The sequence below is a fragment of the Corvus kubaryi genome, unplaced genomic scaffold (assembly GCF_017639235.1).
Source record: "Corvus kubaryi isolate FWS band 111438036 unplaced genomic scaffold, C.kubaryi_AGA036_p1.0 133, whole genome shotgun sequence".
Classification (NCBI taxonomy): Eukaryota; Metazoa; Chordata; class Aves; order Passeriformes; family Corvidae; genus Corvus; species Corvus kubaryi.
Genome location: NW_024580667.1, coordinates 29,428,937 through 29,449,485, shown reverse-complemented (window position 1 = coordinate 29,449,485; position 20,549 = coordinate 29,428,937). Strand labels below are relative to the sequence as shown.

Genomic DNA, 20,549 nt, shown 5'->3' with positions numbered 1-20,549 from the left:
TCCTTCCTTCCTTCCTTCCTTCCTTCCTTCCTCCCTTCCTTCCTTCCGAATTCCTTCCTTCCTTCCTTCCGAATTCCTTCCTTCCGAATTCCTTCCTTCCGAATTCCTTCCTTCCTTCCTTCCTTTTTTTCCTTCCTTTTTTTCCTTCCTTTTTTTCCTTCCTTCCTTCCTTCCTTCCTTTTTTTCCTTTTTTTCCTTTCATAGCTTGCTGTTAGAACCAGATGTTTTAGAGCATAGTTCTGCTGGTGATAGGGATCTTTCAGTCTGCCCCAAACTTTAAATCTCTCTCTCATTAGAATTAATTACCATCAGAGTGTTTTGTCCTTTTGTGTTAAAAGCACTGGAAATCTTTCCTCAGCTGCAGCAAAAATTTCCCGGACAGCGGTGGTCATATAGTAAAGAACTGAAGTTCATGTTAAATTGAATGTAGTTGATGGAAAAACAGATTAATGTAGATGGGAGAAATTAGACAGTGAATTAAAAAAAAAGGGTCACAGTCTGTAGTCTGGCAAATCATATGGCTTTTTAAAAAAACCTGCTATACATAAGGAGCTCAAGTGATTTACTCTCTGAAATACAGCAAAAGCTGTATTCTGATAAATGAGTCACCAAAATGCTTACAGACAGTGACAAAGCAAGCAATTCTTTGCTTGATAGGGGCTAATGGGGCTGCAGGGGCAACCTGCAATAATTGTGCTAATGGACCAGCAGCAGTCAGAGACCATGCAGAGCTCTGCCCACAGCAGGTCGGAGCTACATCAAGGACAGCACCATCAGCTGGAGTCAGGGCTGTCAGAACTGGATGGGTTCAGAAGTAATGCACTTGTGTTCGTTTTTGCTTTTTAATTTTTTTTCTTAGCTTATTTTTATAATATTTCTTTTGGGCAGGGTAAAATACAAAACAGATTGGCACTTACAGCCAGTTTTAAAAAGTGGAGCAGAAGCTACTGAGTCAGTACTGCGTGAATTAGCATCATTCAGAAACAGCTGTGAAAGGCTGAAGGCTTCACTCACTTTCAGAGCTTTTCTGTCTTTTCTGTGCTAGTCACTAAGGACAGCAAACACAGTCCATCTGCCATTCATTCCCTGGTACCCTTGAGCAGAGTTTCTGTAAGGACTCCCTTGCCTGAAGTGGAGCTCTGGCAGTGGGGGAGTATGAAAGCATCTCACTCAGATGGCCACACTGGCAGTCACATTGAACTGATATGTCTGGCAGGGCTTTTTGCTCTTGGTATTTGAGGAGGAAACACTATGCTTTTGAGCAATTTACTGTAAGAAGTCTAATCCTGAGCAGGGTAAGTAGTGACTTTTCCTCCTACTCTTGTGGTCTTACACAATTTATTTTTCTCTGCTGCCAAAAAAACAAAAAAGTAAAAGCACTTTCAAATACTCTTTGTTTCTAATCTTCCTAGAAGTGATAAGAGCAACTCTACCTCCTCAGTCATGTTAATGACATGGGACCTGCAATCCTCTTTAGAAGTCTATTGACAGCTGGTTCAGCATATAAACCTCTTACACTGGAAAGGATGAACCTGAATTTAGTGAATCTGTCTGCTAAAAGGAAGAATAAACCCAGAACGAGGGTAACAAGGAATACCCTTCTGTTTTCTCTGATGTGTCTTTAATTGTGTAAGATAAAAGGGCTATGTTGTAATATTATATGAACGCCTGTTTTTTTGTTGCAACCATTGGCAGCATGTATTTTCTTTGCCAAGCTACACTGTTTGCTGTACATTGGGCCTCCTAGTGGTTTCCAGTGCAGGCCAATGAAAACAAATGCTCTACAAAGTGGTGCAATGGAATTAATGCATTTTAGACATTATTTTTGAGTCATATCTACTTGGCATATTGTAGTATGTGCCCAAAAATAGGCCAAACCAGAACGGTAGGAAGTAGTGATATTTCAGAGTAAAAACTTTGGACATCAGTGTTTGGAAAACCATTGTTTTTAACCGTAAGTAAAATGGCAACGAGCATTCCTTACAAACCTGTTCCTAGTTGAATGGAAGTATTGAAGAAGATTACAGAGCCAGAAATATTCTGACTTGCCTATTTGGACAGAAGACAGACTGTCTTTGATAGAAGTGAATTTGTCATATGGATTTGTATGTATTGGACATTGTACTAATCACAGTTTTGAATCTATTTTTCTGTCAACAAAAGTTGATAGAGCTCTACTGATGTTGTTACACCTGTCATGCTTTCTTTCAGCTGGAAATCTGATGTTGTGAGGCAGAACACACAAGAACTCTACATCAAAAGCAGTTAACAAATGTACCAATCTATTTACAATTTGGAGTAGGACTGATCATTTAATTTTCTTGATATGCCAATCCAAAAATGTCTTAGGCTCAAGCAGATAGGTTGGAGAACAGACAATTCTGGCTCTTCATACTTCCTAAACTCTATATGAACCTGAAAATATTTAGGTCATACGTATAATACATTGAGGTAATCTAAATTAAGTCTTGACACTGGCTTCCTTATATGTAATGGAATTTATTTATTTGGATGCAAAATTAATCAGCTGGATCCCACCTGTGCTGCATCTGTATCTCTTCAGGAATGAGATCTTCAGGGTGTCATGGTCTGTACCACATTTAGCCTTCATTAACAATAAAGTTGCAGGTAGGAGCACACTTTGTCTTATTGTGGTTACAGCATTAGGTTATTTGTTGCTGTCGAGGCGGGTCACAACACATATATACACTGACACCTCCAGGCAGTGGCAAAAAGCATCTTTTATTCTACAAAGCCTCTTGTATGCAGTTTCTTGGAACTCGTGCTGTGTCCCCATTGGCTTCTATGTTAACACCCCACAAAAGTACTGGTTATTTGCAATTAACACCCACCTAAAACAAATCTAAAGTAAATAACAGCCTCCCCAGTGCAGCTGTGCATTCTTCATCTGTTGTTTTGGGTTCTTGCTTCTGTTGATGTTGAAACTTCTCATGGGTACAAACCAAATTCTCAAGGGTACAAAGTGGTTGTGTCCAAGTTGAGCTCTGTGAAACTTTCAGAGCAGCCTGTTGGTTTCCACAGTTATTGCCCAAAATAAATTAATATATTAACTGGAATAATACTTCAGAGCTGAGACTGCAGCCGTATCTTTTGCGATGAATAAAAAATGTTGATGGAGTCCATCCTTTCTAATCAATGCTCTTTTTAAAATTTGTCTATGTGATTTTGTCTTAAGTTTGTTTAAGTTAAAATCTGTTCTTTTAGCTCTGCCATGTGTCATGTTATCTTTTCTCTTCAGCCCACGCTTTTTCCTAATGCTACTGGAGGAAATAATTCCTGTAGCTTCAATTCTTCCACTATTCTAATTAACTTTCATATTCCATAGCCTAAAAATAGTACGAAATGATTTTTTTCTCTGTGACAACCTGCTATGGGTCTCTACTTCTCATAAATGTTTTTTGTTTGTTTGTTTTTAAAACATTTCTTTTCAATTGTAGCCTACTTCTAGATGCCACGACTCAAATGAGATTGAATTATTTGTGCCCTTAACTGTTATTTTTGTGTAGAGGAACAACTATTATTTTATGTTGTTTCTTGAGGTGCAGAAGGGCTACTTCCACAATACTTTTAATAACGATGTCTGATTATGGGCACTTTAGTGTCTTTTTTTGTTTCTTTGTTTGCTGTTTGTTTTGTTTTTTTTATTTTATTTATTGCCCTGCTGCCAAGAGTATCCACTTACTTGGCTCCTTTGCATTTCCATTTTTGTCAGAATATCCTTCAGTTTTCCTGCTATGTCACAGTCTATGGATAATTTCTTTTTGCAAAGTGCCTGTGCAGATGGTATTAAAAAGAGAGTTGTTGATGCAGTAACTGTTGTCAATGATTTCTGGAGTTGTTTTATTGAAAAAATATATGCAAGAACTGTTTTGTTTGCACTTCTTCTTACATTTCAAGCTTTTCTTATTTGGAGGTGCTGTTGGTTCAAGAACACTAACCCTGTTTGATCCATTTGAGTAGATAATCAAATAGCTGCATAACTGTCTGGTTCAACACATGGTAAAATGACAAGAACTGCTTTTTAAACATTTAAATAGTGGTTTTAGTTCATCCTTTTAAGAATGCTAATGAGTGTTTTTGATTGAAAAATTAATAGATTATTCAGGCACTGTATCTGCTTGAGGAATCAAAACACTTGTAAAATTTCTTCTGTCTTTAACTGTCTATATTAGCTGTGCTCCACTGCATCTCTGCTGTAGAGAAGCTGCTGACATAGAGCAGCCATGTAAGCATGGGCTTTCCCCTTTTCTGCAGATAATCCCTTGATGAAGAATTTTCTTTTTAAGTCAGGGGCACTGACACTTTCCCTTTTGTATTTTCTTTTTCTTTGGGAGCACAGAATGAAGTTTTATTTATGTAGCCTCATTTTTGGGTGGCCAGAGATTTTCATGTGTATGTGAAGAGTTATTGTCCTATCTATTTTTCTGATGATCAGTATCCAGGATTTATTTAGCTTTGGGATGGTGCTAATTTTTAAAACATACATAACAAATATTATCACATATCTCATGAGGAATATGCTATTTCAGGAACAATATGGAAGGAAGTCACCTCTGTGAGACTATGGAGTAACCAAACTTATTCCATTCTGTATAGGGTCGAAGTAAATGTGGTGTATGAGAGGAAAGAGTCTGGCATCTGAGTGACGGGGGGGAAGAAGTGTATGAAGAAATATGATGTCAAGTTAAGCTATATTTCAGGAACAAAACCATCTGCCATGTAGGAAGAGGCATTTCCTTATGAACCCTGAGAGGCATGATTTTGGTTTTTGGCTTTTCAGTGCACAGCAGCATGTTCTTACCTGGAGAAGGTTTAGAGTTTATATCAGGAGGAAGGGAAGCTGAAATGGCATTATTATTCTTTGTTTTTGTCGTCAGTTTCCCCACTTTAGGGGGGACTTGCTGAGTATAATTTGCATGCTACCCTGAAAGAGAAAATCAAATTTTCAGAGTTTCTTTGGAATGTGTTACTTATAATCCTCAGTGTTTGGGTTGATTTGTTTGGTGGTTGTTTTTCTTCCCCTCCTTTTTACTTCGAGAATTTCAGTTGAATGTGTTTATGGACTCTGATCTTGTGTTTTAAATTAGTCTCCCCTTGGTCAGCAAAGAATCAAAAATCTGTGTTTCAAAACTGCTTGTTAATACAGATTAGAAGCTCCTTCTCTGACATTGTAGACTTGAGGGTCTAAATAGATAAGGCCTTTTAAGGCAGAAAAAGATGTCTGGTAGCAAACCAGAACCTAAGGCTATGACATGAAGTTCCTGAGACTCATAAACTGCGTATGTTAATTCGTAACAGCAATCTTAGTGAAGGGCTATTGTGGGGAAGAGCAGCATCTTTGTGAGATAAAACTGCATTTATTCTTGAATGATTTCACTGAATATCATCCAAATATAAGAGAAAATATTTTATTGTTATGATTTGCCTTTTTATTTTGTTTGGTTTCTTTAATTTGTTCCTCTGAGATTTTCAACACTTTAAAATTTTTTGTCTCTGATATAACTGAAGGTGGAATGCAAATGACCAGTTATGTGGAATTACTCTGTTTTGGAAGTTACTTATTAGGAAGTTATAAGGAAATCATGTTTGGAAGGACTTGTTAATAGATTTTTTTGTATGCTTAAGCAACACTGAGTAACTTTTTTGAAAACTCTTCTGTATGAAAAAAGAGATTTGATCGAAGTGCAAATAAAATGTACATGAAAAAAGTACTTTTTATTACACTGTAATATAGAGATTATTTGTGTAAGGCTTATATATTATTCAGTGAAAAAGTCTTTCTGTTGCTGCAGAGGTTCCTTGTATAGACAACATGGGAGATGTGGAGGATGAAAATGATTTGAAGAGATCACTCTCTTGCCAGTAACTATCCTAAAGCAGACTTTCAGATGGCAAAGCTTATACGAAAAACCTCAGTGTCTGATGCTCAGCCAGAACCTGAAAAGGAATTCTTAGTATCTCCATTGTAATTAAAATAATTAAAAAAAGTAAATATAATGGAAGGACTTCCAAGTGAAAAAACATCTATTATTTTATCAACTTAATACTGTTATTTCAAAACATGACATCTATATCTCCCACTAGAAAGTATTTATCTGCAAATTTTACTGCTGTTTCTTCTTTGTCTACTTGGTCTCAGGCTCCAGCTTTGAAGCAAATTTCAGCGTTTTTGCTGGGTCCAGTCCACCTAGATCAGAATCTACATAAAGGCCACATAAAATGTCCTAGTTATATTGTAATACCTGACTATTTAACAGATATGAGTATGCTTGAACTTACCTTATTTCATTTTATTGTGACCAAAGGAAAAAATACTAATCCCAGCAAGCTTACAATAGTTTGGATCCATCATGTGTGGTTTTTTAAAACAAAGCTTAATTTGATGACAACTTGAGTTTTTTTAAGCTGTGTGGTGGCCTGCCTCTGTAACACCTCTCCAGGCACAGAGATCAGCCACATTTTCTCATGTTGTTAATGAGCTTTTTTTTTGGTAGATGTCTGGCTTTTTTTTTTTTTGACTCTAAGGAATGGAGACACCTTTTTTTTTTAGTGACAAAGTCTTTTTTTATCCAAAAGTTACAGTTTGAATAATCTTCTATCCAAATTCTTGGAATGAAACATATGGAACTACAATTTGCAAAGAAATGCTTAAAAAAGGAAAAAATAGATTCTTCCTTACGTGATCTCTAAGCATAGCTAACTAATTACTCTTTTCAGCCTCCAAAACTGGGGTGAGTGGCATAAGAATACATCTTAAGACTATACAAGGCCAGAAGAATCAATGCATGTCACAGCTTGTCAGTACATTGCTTGGATTAAGGAAAATTTTATCCAAATAATCCTGCCTCACTGTTGTGTATGAAGATGTTCCTTCATCTGGGAAGTGGCCAGTAATCTTGTTTTAATAGTGCATCCTTTTCTTGCATAATTCTTGAATTCAGCTGGTCTGTAAGTAAATCTTCCTGCTGCAACATATGTTCCCCCAAACCTTTGAGACTACAACGTTCTATCACTTCAATGCTTGATGAATAACAACCTTCTCTAGAGGTGGTTACATCATCTAGTTGTATCTCAGACCTACTCTTCTGTTCATATTTCCATCATCTAAGCACCCCATACTGCATCTTTAAGAGAGTCTGGTCAGATATAAAGTTAAAGCATTAAGTTGTGACCACTTTCTCAATGTTTGAGATTTTTCGAATTCCCTTATGGACTAGAAAAAAGGTGTGATCCTCCTTTATTTATCATAAGTTCAGTTAGCAGCAGAGCTAGTTAAGGTAAAAGCCAAGGATGTCAAGGAAAAATGCTAGCATTTAAAAGCCAAGTCTGCAGAATATACTGAAGTGTCACAAGTGCAGTCATGCTTTAAGTGTTCCTGATAAATTTCCTCCCTAATGCAGACTCATTTTTCAGTATACCCTGCAACATTTGCAGATAATAGCTCTTAGCACGGTATCAGTGTAATCCATAGAGATACTGGGGGTTTGGAATTTGGACCACTACCCATACTGGCTCCTGATACCTTTTTCAAATTTGCAGCTTTCTGGCAGCTGCTAACAGCTAAATTCTTTTAACAGCATCTGCTCCTGAAATTTATTTTCTCCTTCAGACTGTCTGCAGTTTTCCATGTGGTCTCCTGTAGCTTTCCAATTTTCTTTGCTGAAGCAGAAAAATTAGAGGAAGAAACAGCAGATACTCTTTTCAGTGCAACTTCTCACTCCTTCAAATGGTAGGTTTTTTGGACCTGCCATATCACTGTGGTCCTAGTGGATGATCATGAAATCAGGGTTGACTTGTGTCCCCATCCCCATCCTGTCCCCGCTCCCTTGTTGGGTGCTGTGGAACAGGCCCTGGTTGGGAAGATCATGGCCCTGCCAGACCCACAGCCACTCCCTGCTTCTGACTCCCCTCCTACTGGGTAGATGGACCTCATGATGCCCTGACATGGGAGCAGAAAATGTGTGGAGAACAGTTCCTCTGAGGTAGAGTCAGAAATGCTTAATGGCAGCTTAAGGGTTAAGTCCTTTCTTTTATCTTCACCCACTGCAGTGAGCTCCTGGTCTGTTAACTATACCTCTACTTGATGGAGAGCTTCCCTGACAGAGGCAGGCAAAGAGTTTTAAGGTGGACAAATGACCAAACTGTGGAGATACCTGAATTTTTTTTTTTTTCAGAGAAGTACAGTAAACCTCCAAAGCCAGATTTGATTTTAAAACAGGAATCACAGGCAGCACTCTATTTTCCAGGCTATTTTTTGAACCTAAAATTGCCCTTGCAGAACATGTTCACTTTCCAAATCCAGCAGAAGTGAATGAAGCAAGCACACTGTGCGTGCCCTGTATAAGGAACCATTTCCATCTAGAATAAGCTCAGCGCGCATTTCTCAACACATTTCTTAAGCATGTTCCTTAATTGCCTGGGGTCTTGGCATGGCATATGTTTCTCAATTTGGAATAATAGAATAATTTAGGGTGGAAAAGACCTTTAAGATTATCAAGTCCAACTGTTTCCGCAGCCCTGCCAAGAACACCACTAAACCCTGGCCCTAAGTGCCACATCTACCCATCTTTTAAATATCTGACTTACCTGGTGGTAACTTAACACTTCCCTGAGCAGTCTGTTCCAATGCTTGACAACCCTTTCTGTGAAAAAAATATTTCCAAATAGCCAATCTGAACTGTTCCTGAAACTACTTGAGGCCATTCCATCATGTCCTGTCACTTGTTTCCTGGAAGAAGAGACCGACACCCACCTCATTACAACCTCCCTTCAGGCAGGGAGAGATAAAGTCTTCCCGAGCCTCCTTTCCTCCAGACTAAACAACTCCAGTTCTCTCAGCTGCTCTTCATAAGACTTGTGCTCCAGACCCTTCACCACCCTATTTACTCTTTGGACACACTCCAGCACCTCAATGTCTTTCAACATGAGACCAGCCAGCTGGCTGTACCTCTCACAGGTATCAGGTAGTGCCAGCCCTTCAGGATCCCTCTCTGGGGATCCCTCTGCAGGATCCTGTACAGTCCTGTCTAATAGAAAACTTAAAAAGTCAAGTAGAAAATGAGTCTGTATTAAGTAATGCTTTCACTGCTAATTTTTTCTGACATCTTAATGGTGCATGGGTTTAAAGGGCCTGGAGGTTATTTGCTGATTTGGTGAAGCTACATAAAGCAGTCATCAGGAAACATCTGGAACATGTTGAGAGATGTGAGCTCTGGATTCTTTCCTTGACTCTGAGAGTATTAGCTGGCCATTTACCCATTGTGATGGGTAGTCATAGCAATTTCCCCACGATGTGGTACTGCTGAGCAGAAATCATCACGGAGGGTTGCATACCATAAAGTTGTCAGCTGTATGCATACAGCTGCTTAGTGCACAGTAAAGGTTTAAGAGTTGAATGCTATGATGTTGGTCAGCACAGTTTCTGCCATGTAACTGTTCCTCAAAAAGTGGACTTTATCAGAAACTCACAAATACCAGGTCTGGTGGAAGAAAGTGTTTTAAGTGCAGTCAAAAGCTGGTCTGGGGCTTTCTTTCTTTGTAGTTTTTTCTTTATTTTTTTTTAACCCCTGTTTTTCCATTTATTTCTGCATTTTGCTTGTTTACAGTTATGATAAGAGTAATTAGTTCAGTACATATGATTTGTATAAATGTTTTCAGGGAAGATGAAGCTTCTGAAATAAGGTTTTATTCTAAAAGAATGTAGAAATGATAAATTAAATTCACGCTGTTGTGACTAGTCCCCTGCATGATTAATGATCTCTCATATTTTTACTCTGGACTTCTTCTCTTCCAGGAAATTTTGCTTAAGTTGTTGTATTTCTTAAAACTCTTGGCTCAGTAGTATTCTTGAGCTTTTGTTTGAGGCAACCTCATGCTTATAATATTTTTAGTTACTAGTTTAGAATTAGATTACTAATTCAGGAAAGCATGCTAACTCTTTTTTCCCCCTGATTTTAATTTTTTATATAGTGAAATTTTTAATAAGTTATTGTCAAAATTGCTGATGTTCTTGCATAATATATATGCTTCCATATTCACCTCTTCTTCAATTCTGACCAAATCTTTCCCATGGAAGTGAGAATTACTGCTTTCTGTTTTCATAGAAATAGCTCCCCAACTGATAGTTGTGTGCATGACATAACATATGGGAGATGAAGCATTATATTAGCTGATATTTAAAATGAATCTTTTTTATTATAAGGATTGAACGCAATGCATTGTGCAGCATGATAAATCTTTTCAATACAAGGCTAAATAATAGGTTCCAGTCAGACCTAGTGATTATTTTAAGTGTTTGCAGCCTAACTAGGATGAATATGGTCATTTGCTTTCTCAGGCTCTTGTAGGATGTTTCTTTCTTTTGGTGTCCTTTGCTGTAGTGCATTTGGGATTCAAATGTTGCTTATGGCTGAACATCAGTGCCCACCACAGTCTTCCTTTTCCTTTTGTTTAAAATTGCAGGTATAAACACAGTTAGGAAATGCCTGAAAATGTGGTCAGAGTGCAGGTCTAGTGCTCGATGGCAGGAAAGTATCAGCTGCAGGTAATGGGAAGCAGTGGTGTGCTGTAGGTAAAAACCGCAGGCCTCTTCAGCCGCCAGCTCTGACTAATGTCTGAGGAGTCATCAGCCCATCAGTGGGAGCAACTGGAGTCTCCCACATCTCTTCCTTTCATCTCCTGCTCTCGCTGTACCTCTCCAGAGGGCCAGTTTGACCAACTCAAACTATTCTATGATTCTCATATTTGATGTAAAAAATGCTAATGGTTTTTGGGTCTGGACCATGAGAAAAGAACTGTGAACACAAGTGGTGTCCAGCTTACCAGATCCTTGCCTGCACACAGTATAAATCCAGTGGTCCTCTCATCCTGCAAAGAGGCCTATCCACAATGGGTTGATGAGCTGACCTGGTGATCAGTGTCTTGGTAATGTTGCTGATTTGCTCAGTAGAAGTGGATTGCACTCCATTCTAGCGTGTGGATATAATGGAAGTTTCTAGCTATTTGATCAGGAAGAAACATTCAAAGTGTGAGCTTTGGTTTTGAAATGTGTCACATTTTGATTTGTTTCCTATTTAGACAGTGTCCCAATTACCAGCTACTTGCAGGGTTTAGGAGTACCAGGAGTGATACTAAGATGGTTTTTGAGCACTGCAGACTTCTTCCTCTATCAGCAGGGGGTCTTTGGGCCTTCCTAGGTTTTGGTTGCAGATGGTCTGTTATCTTTGGATTAAGTGGATGGTCAAATTGCATCTATAGCATCTCTGCAGAAGTATGAGGGGCATGGGGGTCTTGCACTAGGCTCTCTATTCAATGATGAATTTAATTTTTATAATCCATCTCTATTTTTTAAATAATGTTTTTGCAACTTTTCTTTCTAGAGCTTTCATCCTTCAAGATTCCTTTATGCCCTAATTAGCTTTATTGTTTATATTACTCTCATTCTCTAATTAGAGTAATCACATCATGGGGGAGTTGAGGCTCTTCTGCTTTTTCTCTAATTATTTTTGTTTTGTCAAGCCTGGCTGTTTCCTGCTGCTTATTCTTGTCCATGTGTTTTTATTTTCTGCAAATTGATGTTGTCATGTACTAATTGTTTTTACTTTATCTGAAGACCTTTTCTGTTTTTACTGTCTTTGTCATTCTTGGCCATCTGTTCAGCTCAAGTTTCTTTTAAAAGTGATGGGACCAGTGCCAGCAAGTGGGGGTAACAAAGTGTAAGAAGAAAGTGAAGGTGCTATCTTTAACTAGCATTCTGAATTCTTCAGCTCAGGTTCTGTCACTTAAACCACCTTCCACCTGACCTTTATCCTTTCTTTCTTGTTGCCATTCCTGTGGTTGCTTTGCCCTTCAACCCTTTTTGCAAACTGGCTATTCACAGTAGTGGTGAAGAGCTGCTGAGGTGTGGATTGTCCGTGGAGATACATATGCCTGTGTAACACAAAGCAATGTTGGTATCAGCCCCTAACAGTTAGAAGAAAATTGAAACTTTTATAGAAAGTGTTCTGGTTACTAGTCTCAGAATTTACACATCCTAGGAAAAAAAGAACAAAAGAAAGTGCGGAAAGGTTAATGGTGTGCACAAGTGTTACGATCCGGTTTAAACCCAGAAGAGCAAAGAAAACTAAGTCTCCGTGTACAAAACGGAAAGAACTTTCAAAATGTACCCAAAAATGTGATTAAAACCAAATGAGGTTAGATGTTGGTGCCAAAAAATTGATATATTTTATTTAATAGTAAAAGAGGCAAAGCAAAAGAAAAACAGAAGGAAGGAAGGAAGGAAGGAAGGAAGGAAGGAAGGAAGGAAGGAAGGAAGGAGAAGGAAGAAAGGAAGGAAGGAAGAAAGAAAGAAAAAAGAAAAAAGAAAAAAGAAAGAAAAAGACAGAAAAAGAAAAAAAGAAAGAAGTGTGCATGGAGGGTGGGGGACAGGGAGACATGACAGGGGTTAGGTGGAAGCATATCACCCTTCCAAGGGTCTCAAAGATGTCTCGTTGCTCCCCTCCATCTGGTCTGCTGGTGGTGAGGGTCCCCCGTTGCCGTCGCCATGCCACCACACAGTGCCAGATGCTGAAGAGTATAGAATCCAGTGGATTAATATACACTTTGGGAAGGTGGGAATGCCCATGTGTCTCCCCTGTAGGGGGCCAGTTTGACACTGTACCTTGCAACACTGTGGATCTGTTGCATCATCTCTGATGTAGGGTCTGGGGACCCCTTTCGGGGGTCTTTGATGGGCCATGACAGCCCCCTTCTGCTGTCCTTCACATGGATGCGGCCTTTTCCCTGGGTGAGGGCCCCTCAGCCGAGCTGGTCTGCACGGTGGAGGATGGGCAGTCACTGCGCCTCTGACCAGAGACTTTTCCAACACCCAAAGACTCTCTCCCCCTATCCTTTGGTGCAGGGGATCTGTGAGAGCCTGGCAGCTGATAGCCCTGGGGCTGTGGTCTCCACCCTGAAGGTGCTAAGCTTGTGCTTTGTGAATGTCCCGAGCCCTGGAGCCCTGAGTTGTTACTTCATCTTATCTTCATCATCGAGAGGTGTAGGGCCTCTCAGAGCCCCATCCAGGGTGCGGTAGTCTTCTCTGCAGCTTTTGTCATACAGTTTTAAAAGTCCTTCATGAAAATGTTTAAGTCATAAACATAATATTTCAGTCAGTCTCTGACAACAAGGTGAGGTAAGATCAGAACAGCATTTATTATATATGATTTGAAGCCTTTTTTTCCTGTGGAGCAAGTGACGTTGTGTTTAAAAGCAGAAACAGCTAAATGGTCTTTTCATGAGTCAAATTTCTGAACACACAAATTCAAGGTCCACCATCAGAATTGTTATCAAAATTGCCCCTTTGGATGCAGACTTTGAGTGTAGTTGGATGCTGGGATTAGCCAGGAGCATATCAGCAATGCTTGCCGAGCACATGTTTAAAGTCCTGAGAGTGTTCTTGCTATCCCTATGGGTTCCATTTTGTAAAAGCTCTAGGTAGCCTCTTACATGGAAAGCCATGATGAAATTAGAAGAGCAATTGCTTCAAAAGCACTGGTTTCTCCACTTAGACTTTCTTTTGTGTGAATGATACTCTTCTGCTTCAAAAAGGAAGCACTTTGATAGCTTCAGAGTATGCAATCATCTCTTCACAGATGAAGTCTCAGTGCAATGTAGCGCCTGAGTTGTAATCTGCCCAACATTTGACCTGAGGTACTGGGTAATTCAATCTCTCTCATTCACTCTCTTCTGCTGAGACTATGTGGCTTACAGCAGAATTTGAATGAGTGTTGTGGACACTCAAGGCTGAAATAACCATATGCAATTGCTCTGCACCTAGCGCATCTTCTGACTGAAAACACTACTGAACAAGCAAGCCGAAGCAGTACCTGGAAGTTTTAATTTTACAAAGTCAGAGTCCAGACACAGCTCTACAAATTGTAAGAAACTTCACTGTATTCCATCGTGTTATAAAGTCAAATACGCAAATCCTTCTTTTTGAACTGTCCTTATATTTAGAAGATTGAATACCCAGTCACCTTTGCGTATTTATTTAGTAGTCCATGATTTTATCGTTTCTTGCTCCTCACAGTCCAGCAATAGTAGAAGAAATTTTGGGTTTCTTCTAAGTAGGTTTCCTCTGGGTGTATTGAGACCTGCATTTTGACTGTATATCTAGCATATTTCTTTGAAACTTTCTGGTGGTGGGAGACTACAGTTTTGGATGGAATAAATCTGAGTGTACCTGAATAATGTTGATTTTGATAGTAAATGTCTCTGAAAGAGCCTGGTCATGGGAGGATGTTCTAAAATGGCTCAATTATTTAGTCTCTCCCAGAAGCCTACCCCAAAGACTCTGTGATTGTGACTGATTGTCTTCAGCTGCTTCTTAAGTTCGGGGATTTATACTTTGGCAAAAGCTCCTTCACAATGCTAAGCTGCAATATGGCAAGAAGTTGCTTATGCTCTGTTTAATTATCTGCAACACCAGGACCAAGACTTGACAGAAACCATTTGGAAGGGATTGTGCTGCAGAAATGAAGTACTTGCATTCAGATTTTCTTCCCTAATACAGAGAGTATCAAGGTTACTTTAGGGATTAGTAGATTTGTAGACTGTGATCCATGTCTCAAATAACATGGGAAATAAGTTCTATTTTCTCATATTTTATGAAGTATCCTAGTGTAAACCTATATAAATGAGTCCCCCGTGAGTATAAGAAAGTAACTACCATGTCTAGTTCAAATGTAATGAAAACCCTAATTTAGGTGAATACCATTCTTAAAGAATATTTAACTAATTAGATGGACTTGTAGCAAAATATTCTGTAGATCTGTAGGGAATAATTTTACTGCATACTTACTATTCTGGTTTTTTTCTCCCTCCAAAGATATCACTTCAATTTTTCAAAATTATTCAGCTTGAGGTCAAAAAACACTGGTTTTACAGAGAAGACACCACTACTGAAGGTTTCCTCAGAGGAAAATGGGTGAGTTACTTTCATTTTTCTCAAAATATTTTTTTCCTAAGCTCTTTTCTATTTAATTGCATGTGGTTCTTTCTTATATCCTAACGCCAAACCTGCTGGGAAATAAAGTGAATAGCAGGGGCTATAAGCAGAGAATTACTCTGGAGGACCTTGGTAGCAGAGAAGGGCCTGAAAAAAGGGAAGGGAAGGATGTAAGGCCTGAGGTCAGGGTGATTAGAGAGCCCAAAGCTTAGACAGCTGCAGGTTGTGTGCTCTTATTTCCTCCACGTGTTGTTACACAAAGCACACTGAAAGACAAAGCAGAACTATAGGGAAGGTCCTGATAATGGAGCTTACACACCAAATCCTGAAGTACATCTGCCTGCTGTATTAGAGAACTGGTTCTCTCAGGTGCACCTAAATGTCATGGGGTCTTTGTTCTTGCTCCCCAGTCTACCCAGCTGTGTCACCAAGGGGAACTCAGTCTGTACTGAATAAATCTCTTTCTATGAAATTTTCCATAAAAATCTCTCAGAGTGAACCTAAGGTTCTGTAAAGTCAGTTGTATCTACTACCTGTTGAAGTAAAACACTGTTTTATTATGTTTACTGAAAATGTGTGACAGGTTGCAGTGTATGGCCCTTCATAATCCAGATTTTACCACAGATGATGATTCATGGGACAACAGCTCTGCAGAATTTGAGCAAAGGTTTCAACTGGAAAGTGAAATGACAAGTTTTCCCAGATCTGCTTCTTCTGAGAAATATGAAATCTTGGACAACCTTCATGTCAAGTTCAGTTTATCAAAGATGAGGTCTGAATTCAAACATTTTTTTTTTCTTTTTCAAATTCCTGCACGTATTTGTTTCTATGCATAGATGTCTAGAAAATGTTTTATTTGTGTAACTTAATAAAATAAGACTCTGTATTTAGACTGTATCTTGCCACTGATAGTGTGAAATTGATTACATAATGACCAAGAGCCCCTGGTTCTAACAAGAATCAATCATAGCACCTATTCTAAATTTGTAAATAAATACCTTCTATATTGCTTTTAACATTTCTTTGAAACCATTTTTTAAAAGCCACGTGGTTGATTCCACAGCATTTTTTTCTTCAGTGTTTTCTTGCTTCACTTGAATTAAAATGTGTGTAAAAGTTCTTCTATAGTCATCACAGTAGCTTTTCACATATACACAAAGCAAAATATAACTGAGAATTTTTCTATCTTGGACAACATTAATATATTTCACTCTTTACCCCAAAGCAGTCTTTTACATCATTTAGGCATGGGGGAAATTGAATCTGTTAATATATTAAAAGATAGCAATATGATAAGAGCTTAACTTCAAATTTTCTCAGGATATTTTTGCTTGGGATTTAACTAGCAAAACCTTTAATCTTGGATACTAATTCCCTCTGCCCCTTCCAGAGGTTCAATACTTTCTCTAGTTTGGTTTGGTGTCTGCAGATAGCTTTGCAGGGTTTTCACGGAGCCCAGCACTGCAGGTCCACACCTCCTTGTGGATCTACAGTGTCTTTCCAGAGGGATGTCAGTGCATCTTTTCCCAATCTGTATACTGTCTTAGCTCATCACTTCACAATTGTTTTCCTCTCATTGTGCATATGGTATTGTGCTCTCCCACTCTGCTGCTGAATAAATGGAGCAGGAGAATTCCAATGGCTGCAATTAGTGCAATGTGAGCATATGCAAAGAAGTTTGGCAGGTGTCTTTCTTCACATTTGTGGTAGATTTCCCTGGTATTTGATGTAACAAAGGTGTCTATTGGGAGTGTGAAATCCATTGTTTCCAGTACAGCATAGGTTTATAATCTGGGGAGGAGCACGTTTTTCTGGCAGAACTTCCCTTGAGATAAATTTTGAGTGCTATAGTGCAGGTTGTGCATATGGGATCAGCTCCTTCGCTGTTGTAAATCAGCATAACTCTGCTGAGACAGCAAATGAAGCTAAACTGCCTGACACCACATGCAGAACAGACTAAAAATCATTTGCCTTAGAAGAGGGGGTAAAATCCTTTCTAGCTTTATACTCCATGCATTTCCAACTGAAGTCAAATGGGATTGTGCTGGAGGCATATATCAGCACAGGATTTGGCACAGGGCTTGTACTTGCATTGCTGTGCCAGATTAGCACTGTAGGAAGACACAGATTGCAAACCACAGGTGAATCAAAAGCTGATCATGTCGCAAATGTAAGCTGTTAAAAGTGCTGCTTCCCTAATATGAAATTCCAATGAAAACAAACAGATGGGAGGAAAAGACCCTTCTAAATTCTACATTTATTAAAACCATTTGTATAACCTTGTTTTAATCACATCCAGCTCCTTTGGATGAGTTTCCGTTATTTACAACAAGTGGTTATTAATTTATAAATGCTTAATTTATGTTTTTTTTTAAATTTCACTTGTGTCTTAACATCAAGGGTTTTTTTAAATAATAAATTTAATTATTATTATTATAAATTGTAGGTCCAAAGTGCAAACAAAAAATATAAAGTATGTTAAAATTAAACTAGTCTGGATTAGGATTTATTAATTCATAACATCATAAATTCTCAAAATTCCAGAATGAAACTGTAGTGTAGAGATGGGCAGAATAGACAGGCAGGATAGAGGATGTATGACTAAGATGGCACTAAGTGTTTTCCACAAATCACAGAATACCAAAAGAAACTTTTAGTGATGAAGTGCTGATAATGGCTTTTGTCATCATTCCTTTCTTTTCATGCCTTTATTACCTTCTTCCTCTCTCTACCACCTTGCTTTTCAGTAGAGTAGGGCTACTTGGAATTTCTAGAAGAAGCCACCTAACTGTCTTCCTTCTCCTCTTCCTCTGCCTTCTCTATATTTCCATGTTGTGCAAAGTTTGGGTAAAGCTGTTGCCACTTGTATTTAATAGAGGACTGTAGCCCCTTTGTACCAGTTTCTCTGTGACAACACATTTTTATTAGCTGCTGGTTTTTATCAGCTTCTGTTTGGAAAATTCTAAAGAGAGGGGAAACTTCAGAAAAGAATGTTTTTGAAAAATGGGTCTCCAGTCATTTATGTTGCTTTCTGTCAATGAATTGATTTAGGAACTTATTTCCACTGTGATTAAAAATTATTTATGACACTCTTCAGACTATTCTGCTTTAATATTTTGTCCTATAGCATCTGTCAATGCAGCTTTTTTATTGCACTCTTCCTTTTTCAACTAATTATCCTGGTAACTTGAAATGTTTTCCTTCTTGCTTGTCATCAGGTTTAAGTCAAGCCTTGCATTTGTCATTCTGTCAGAAAAGCAATGTTTGAATGTTTACTTTTGAAAAAAATTGAATGAGAATATTGATGCTTTCAAAATGAAAATATGTAATGAGGTCAAATCAACAGAAAGGGTTCTGTAAATTAAGACATCAGTATAACATATTGATGGGCAGTCAGAAAATTTTTAGTTGAGTTGTCTTTTGAGTAAGATTAAAAAATGGTAAAAATGCTAAATCTTAAGATTTCTTTCTCAAGACCATGCATTTTCAACATCCACATTTTAATTTGGAGTTATCCTTGCCTAACCTACTCAGTAGTAAGCTTGGAAAATTCAGAATATTTTATGACATCTAATTTCCAGAACAGGGAATTCCTTCAATAGGCATGGATGTGCTATGGAAAAAATACTTAGTTTTGTTAGTAGATTTATGCTTATGAAGTATATTTGGTTTTAAAAGATACTGTTAAACCCAGAAGATTCTTAAAGCTTGTTCTTGTCTTCAAACTGCTTTTTCTAATACTTTTCAGGGTGTGAATTATAAATCCATATTACCACAGGCCTAGGCCCTAGGGTATATCACCGTGTCCCACAGCCATAGAGGAGGAGGAGGAGAGAAGATCCAACAGGCAGGAATTGTGCAGCAAGATTGATTTATTTAATTATTTTACAAACTCTTTTATAGACTTTCTTCTTCATGGTCTAATTGGACAAAGGATCAGCCACCCCTTGGGGTGACTGGCTAAAATCCTAAAACATCCATTGTCAAAATATTTTCCTACTGTACTCTAAACAAGACTTTTCAAGGCTGCAGGTGTTTGGTTGTTTACATAACTCTGCTACCTCTTCTGTGAGAGAGAAAAGTCTCTCACGGACTTAGAAAATAGCAAGAAAATCCTTGCTAGCAGCATTTTTGTATCCACAAGTCCAGGTTTGAGGAAGTCACTCATGACACCATCTGTCTTTGCAACACGCTGTAGTTTCAGCGCAGCCATGCCACCTCCCTGTGATGGCAATGCTCCTTTGCCTCTCTGGAAGAGACAAGAATGAGCTAAGGGGGATCTGGGTCTGTCAGAGGCCAGCAGCAGCAGTGGACAAGTGGTTCCAGGATCCAGCTCATTCTGCAGCCTTCCCTTAGATTTTCCAAGGGGCAAATCCTCCTTCTTGTGCATTGAGATCCATCTCGCAGCAGACCTGGTGCAGGAGCCCTTACAGTCACCAAGGCTTCCCAAGCCCCTGCTGACCTTGCTTTGTGGTGTCTGTACCCTGATGTGGTACATTATCACCCATAAATGCTTAACATAATGTTTCTAAAATGTCAGAGCTGTTAAGAGACTAGAAAATGCTGTTTTAAAACTAGCCAGATAGTAAATACATCTTTCTTTGTGTTTCAGATGCTGTCTAAAATTCCTGAAAGTTTCAGGCCTTTTTATCTTTGTAGTTGTCTGCTCTGTAAGTATTGAATTTGTAGTCTTCCCCTGTCCCCATTTCCTTAGAAATAGTTCAAATGAGCAATGATCTTTTCTCTTAGTTCACAGAAAATGTCTCGAGGCAAAAAATGACAATACTGTGCAGGGCTTCATGCCTAATGAGACTCCTATTTGGTGCACTAGTCGCCCCTCAGGACAATGTGGTTGAGTAAGCAGTTGAGTTGGTAATTTAAAATGCTAAAGGCAGCTTAACCCCAAACTTGTAGGTCCCTTATGGATGCCTGTTGCATTTAGGATGCATCTTTTGATCCTGACACCTGAGGAATGCTCATTGGGGAACATTCTGGAGGATGCCCCAGCAATGGCAGCGCTTCACAATGTCAAAGGCAGAAGGTGATGGGGAGGTTGGCATCTCCTTGGAGTGGCCAAAGTGCTGCCCTCCCTTAACAAAATCTTCAAAATCAGCAAAATCTTAGACTGAAAGTGCAGAGAAAAATTTCAAAAAGTTGGAGTTTATTCTTTTTCAGCTGTGAGGAACTCCTTTTTGGGTAGCAGGGCTTCTGTGGCAGGAAGAAAATAGATGACACTCTGCATTTCCTCAGGTGTGGGTGTTGCTTTCCAGACAGATCCTGAGGATTACAACTTCAGTCCTAAGATTCATTTTGAAAAAATGCATAAAATATGTGACTTTGGCTGTAAATTAACAGAAGGAATATTACTTACCCTTGTTAAGTATCCCAGAGATGCTTTTCAACTGTGGTGGAAATATACCTGAAAATACTGAAACAATCTCACAATTGAATGCAATTTGAAATTGATTTTGCAATTTTAAAGTATTTGAGATAAGTTTAGCAGGTCTTTTTCAGTTTTTCTGTTACTAATAAATGTTTATTT

General features: G+C 38.6%; 1 protein-coding gene across 10 annotated transcripts in view; it reads left to right on the top strand.

Moving 5' to 3' along the window:
- The window catches only part of OCA2 (OCA2 melanosomal transmembrane protein), a 191,536-nt gene that overhangs the window by 34,541 nt on the left and 136,446 nt on the right, over window positions 1-20,549 (top strand). For all 10 annotated transcript variants that reach the window (XM_042041185.1, XM_042041217.1, XM_042041190.1 and 7 more), the window contains 3 exons: window positions 14,888-14,986; window positions 15,591-15,779; window positions 19,620-19,677. In XM_042041185.1, coding sequence (XP_041897119.1) covers window positions 14,888-14,986; window positions 15,591-15,779; window positions 19,620-19,677 — 346 coding nt within the window. The remainder of the gene's footprint in view (window positions 1-14,887; window positions 14,987-15,590; window positions 15,780-19,619; window positions 19,678-20,549) is intronic.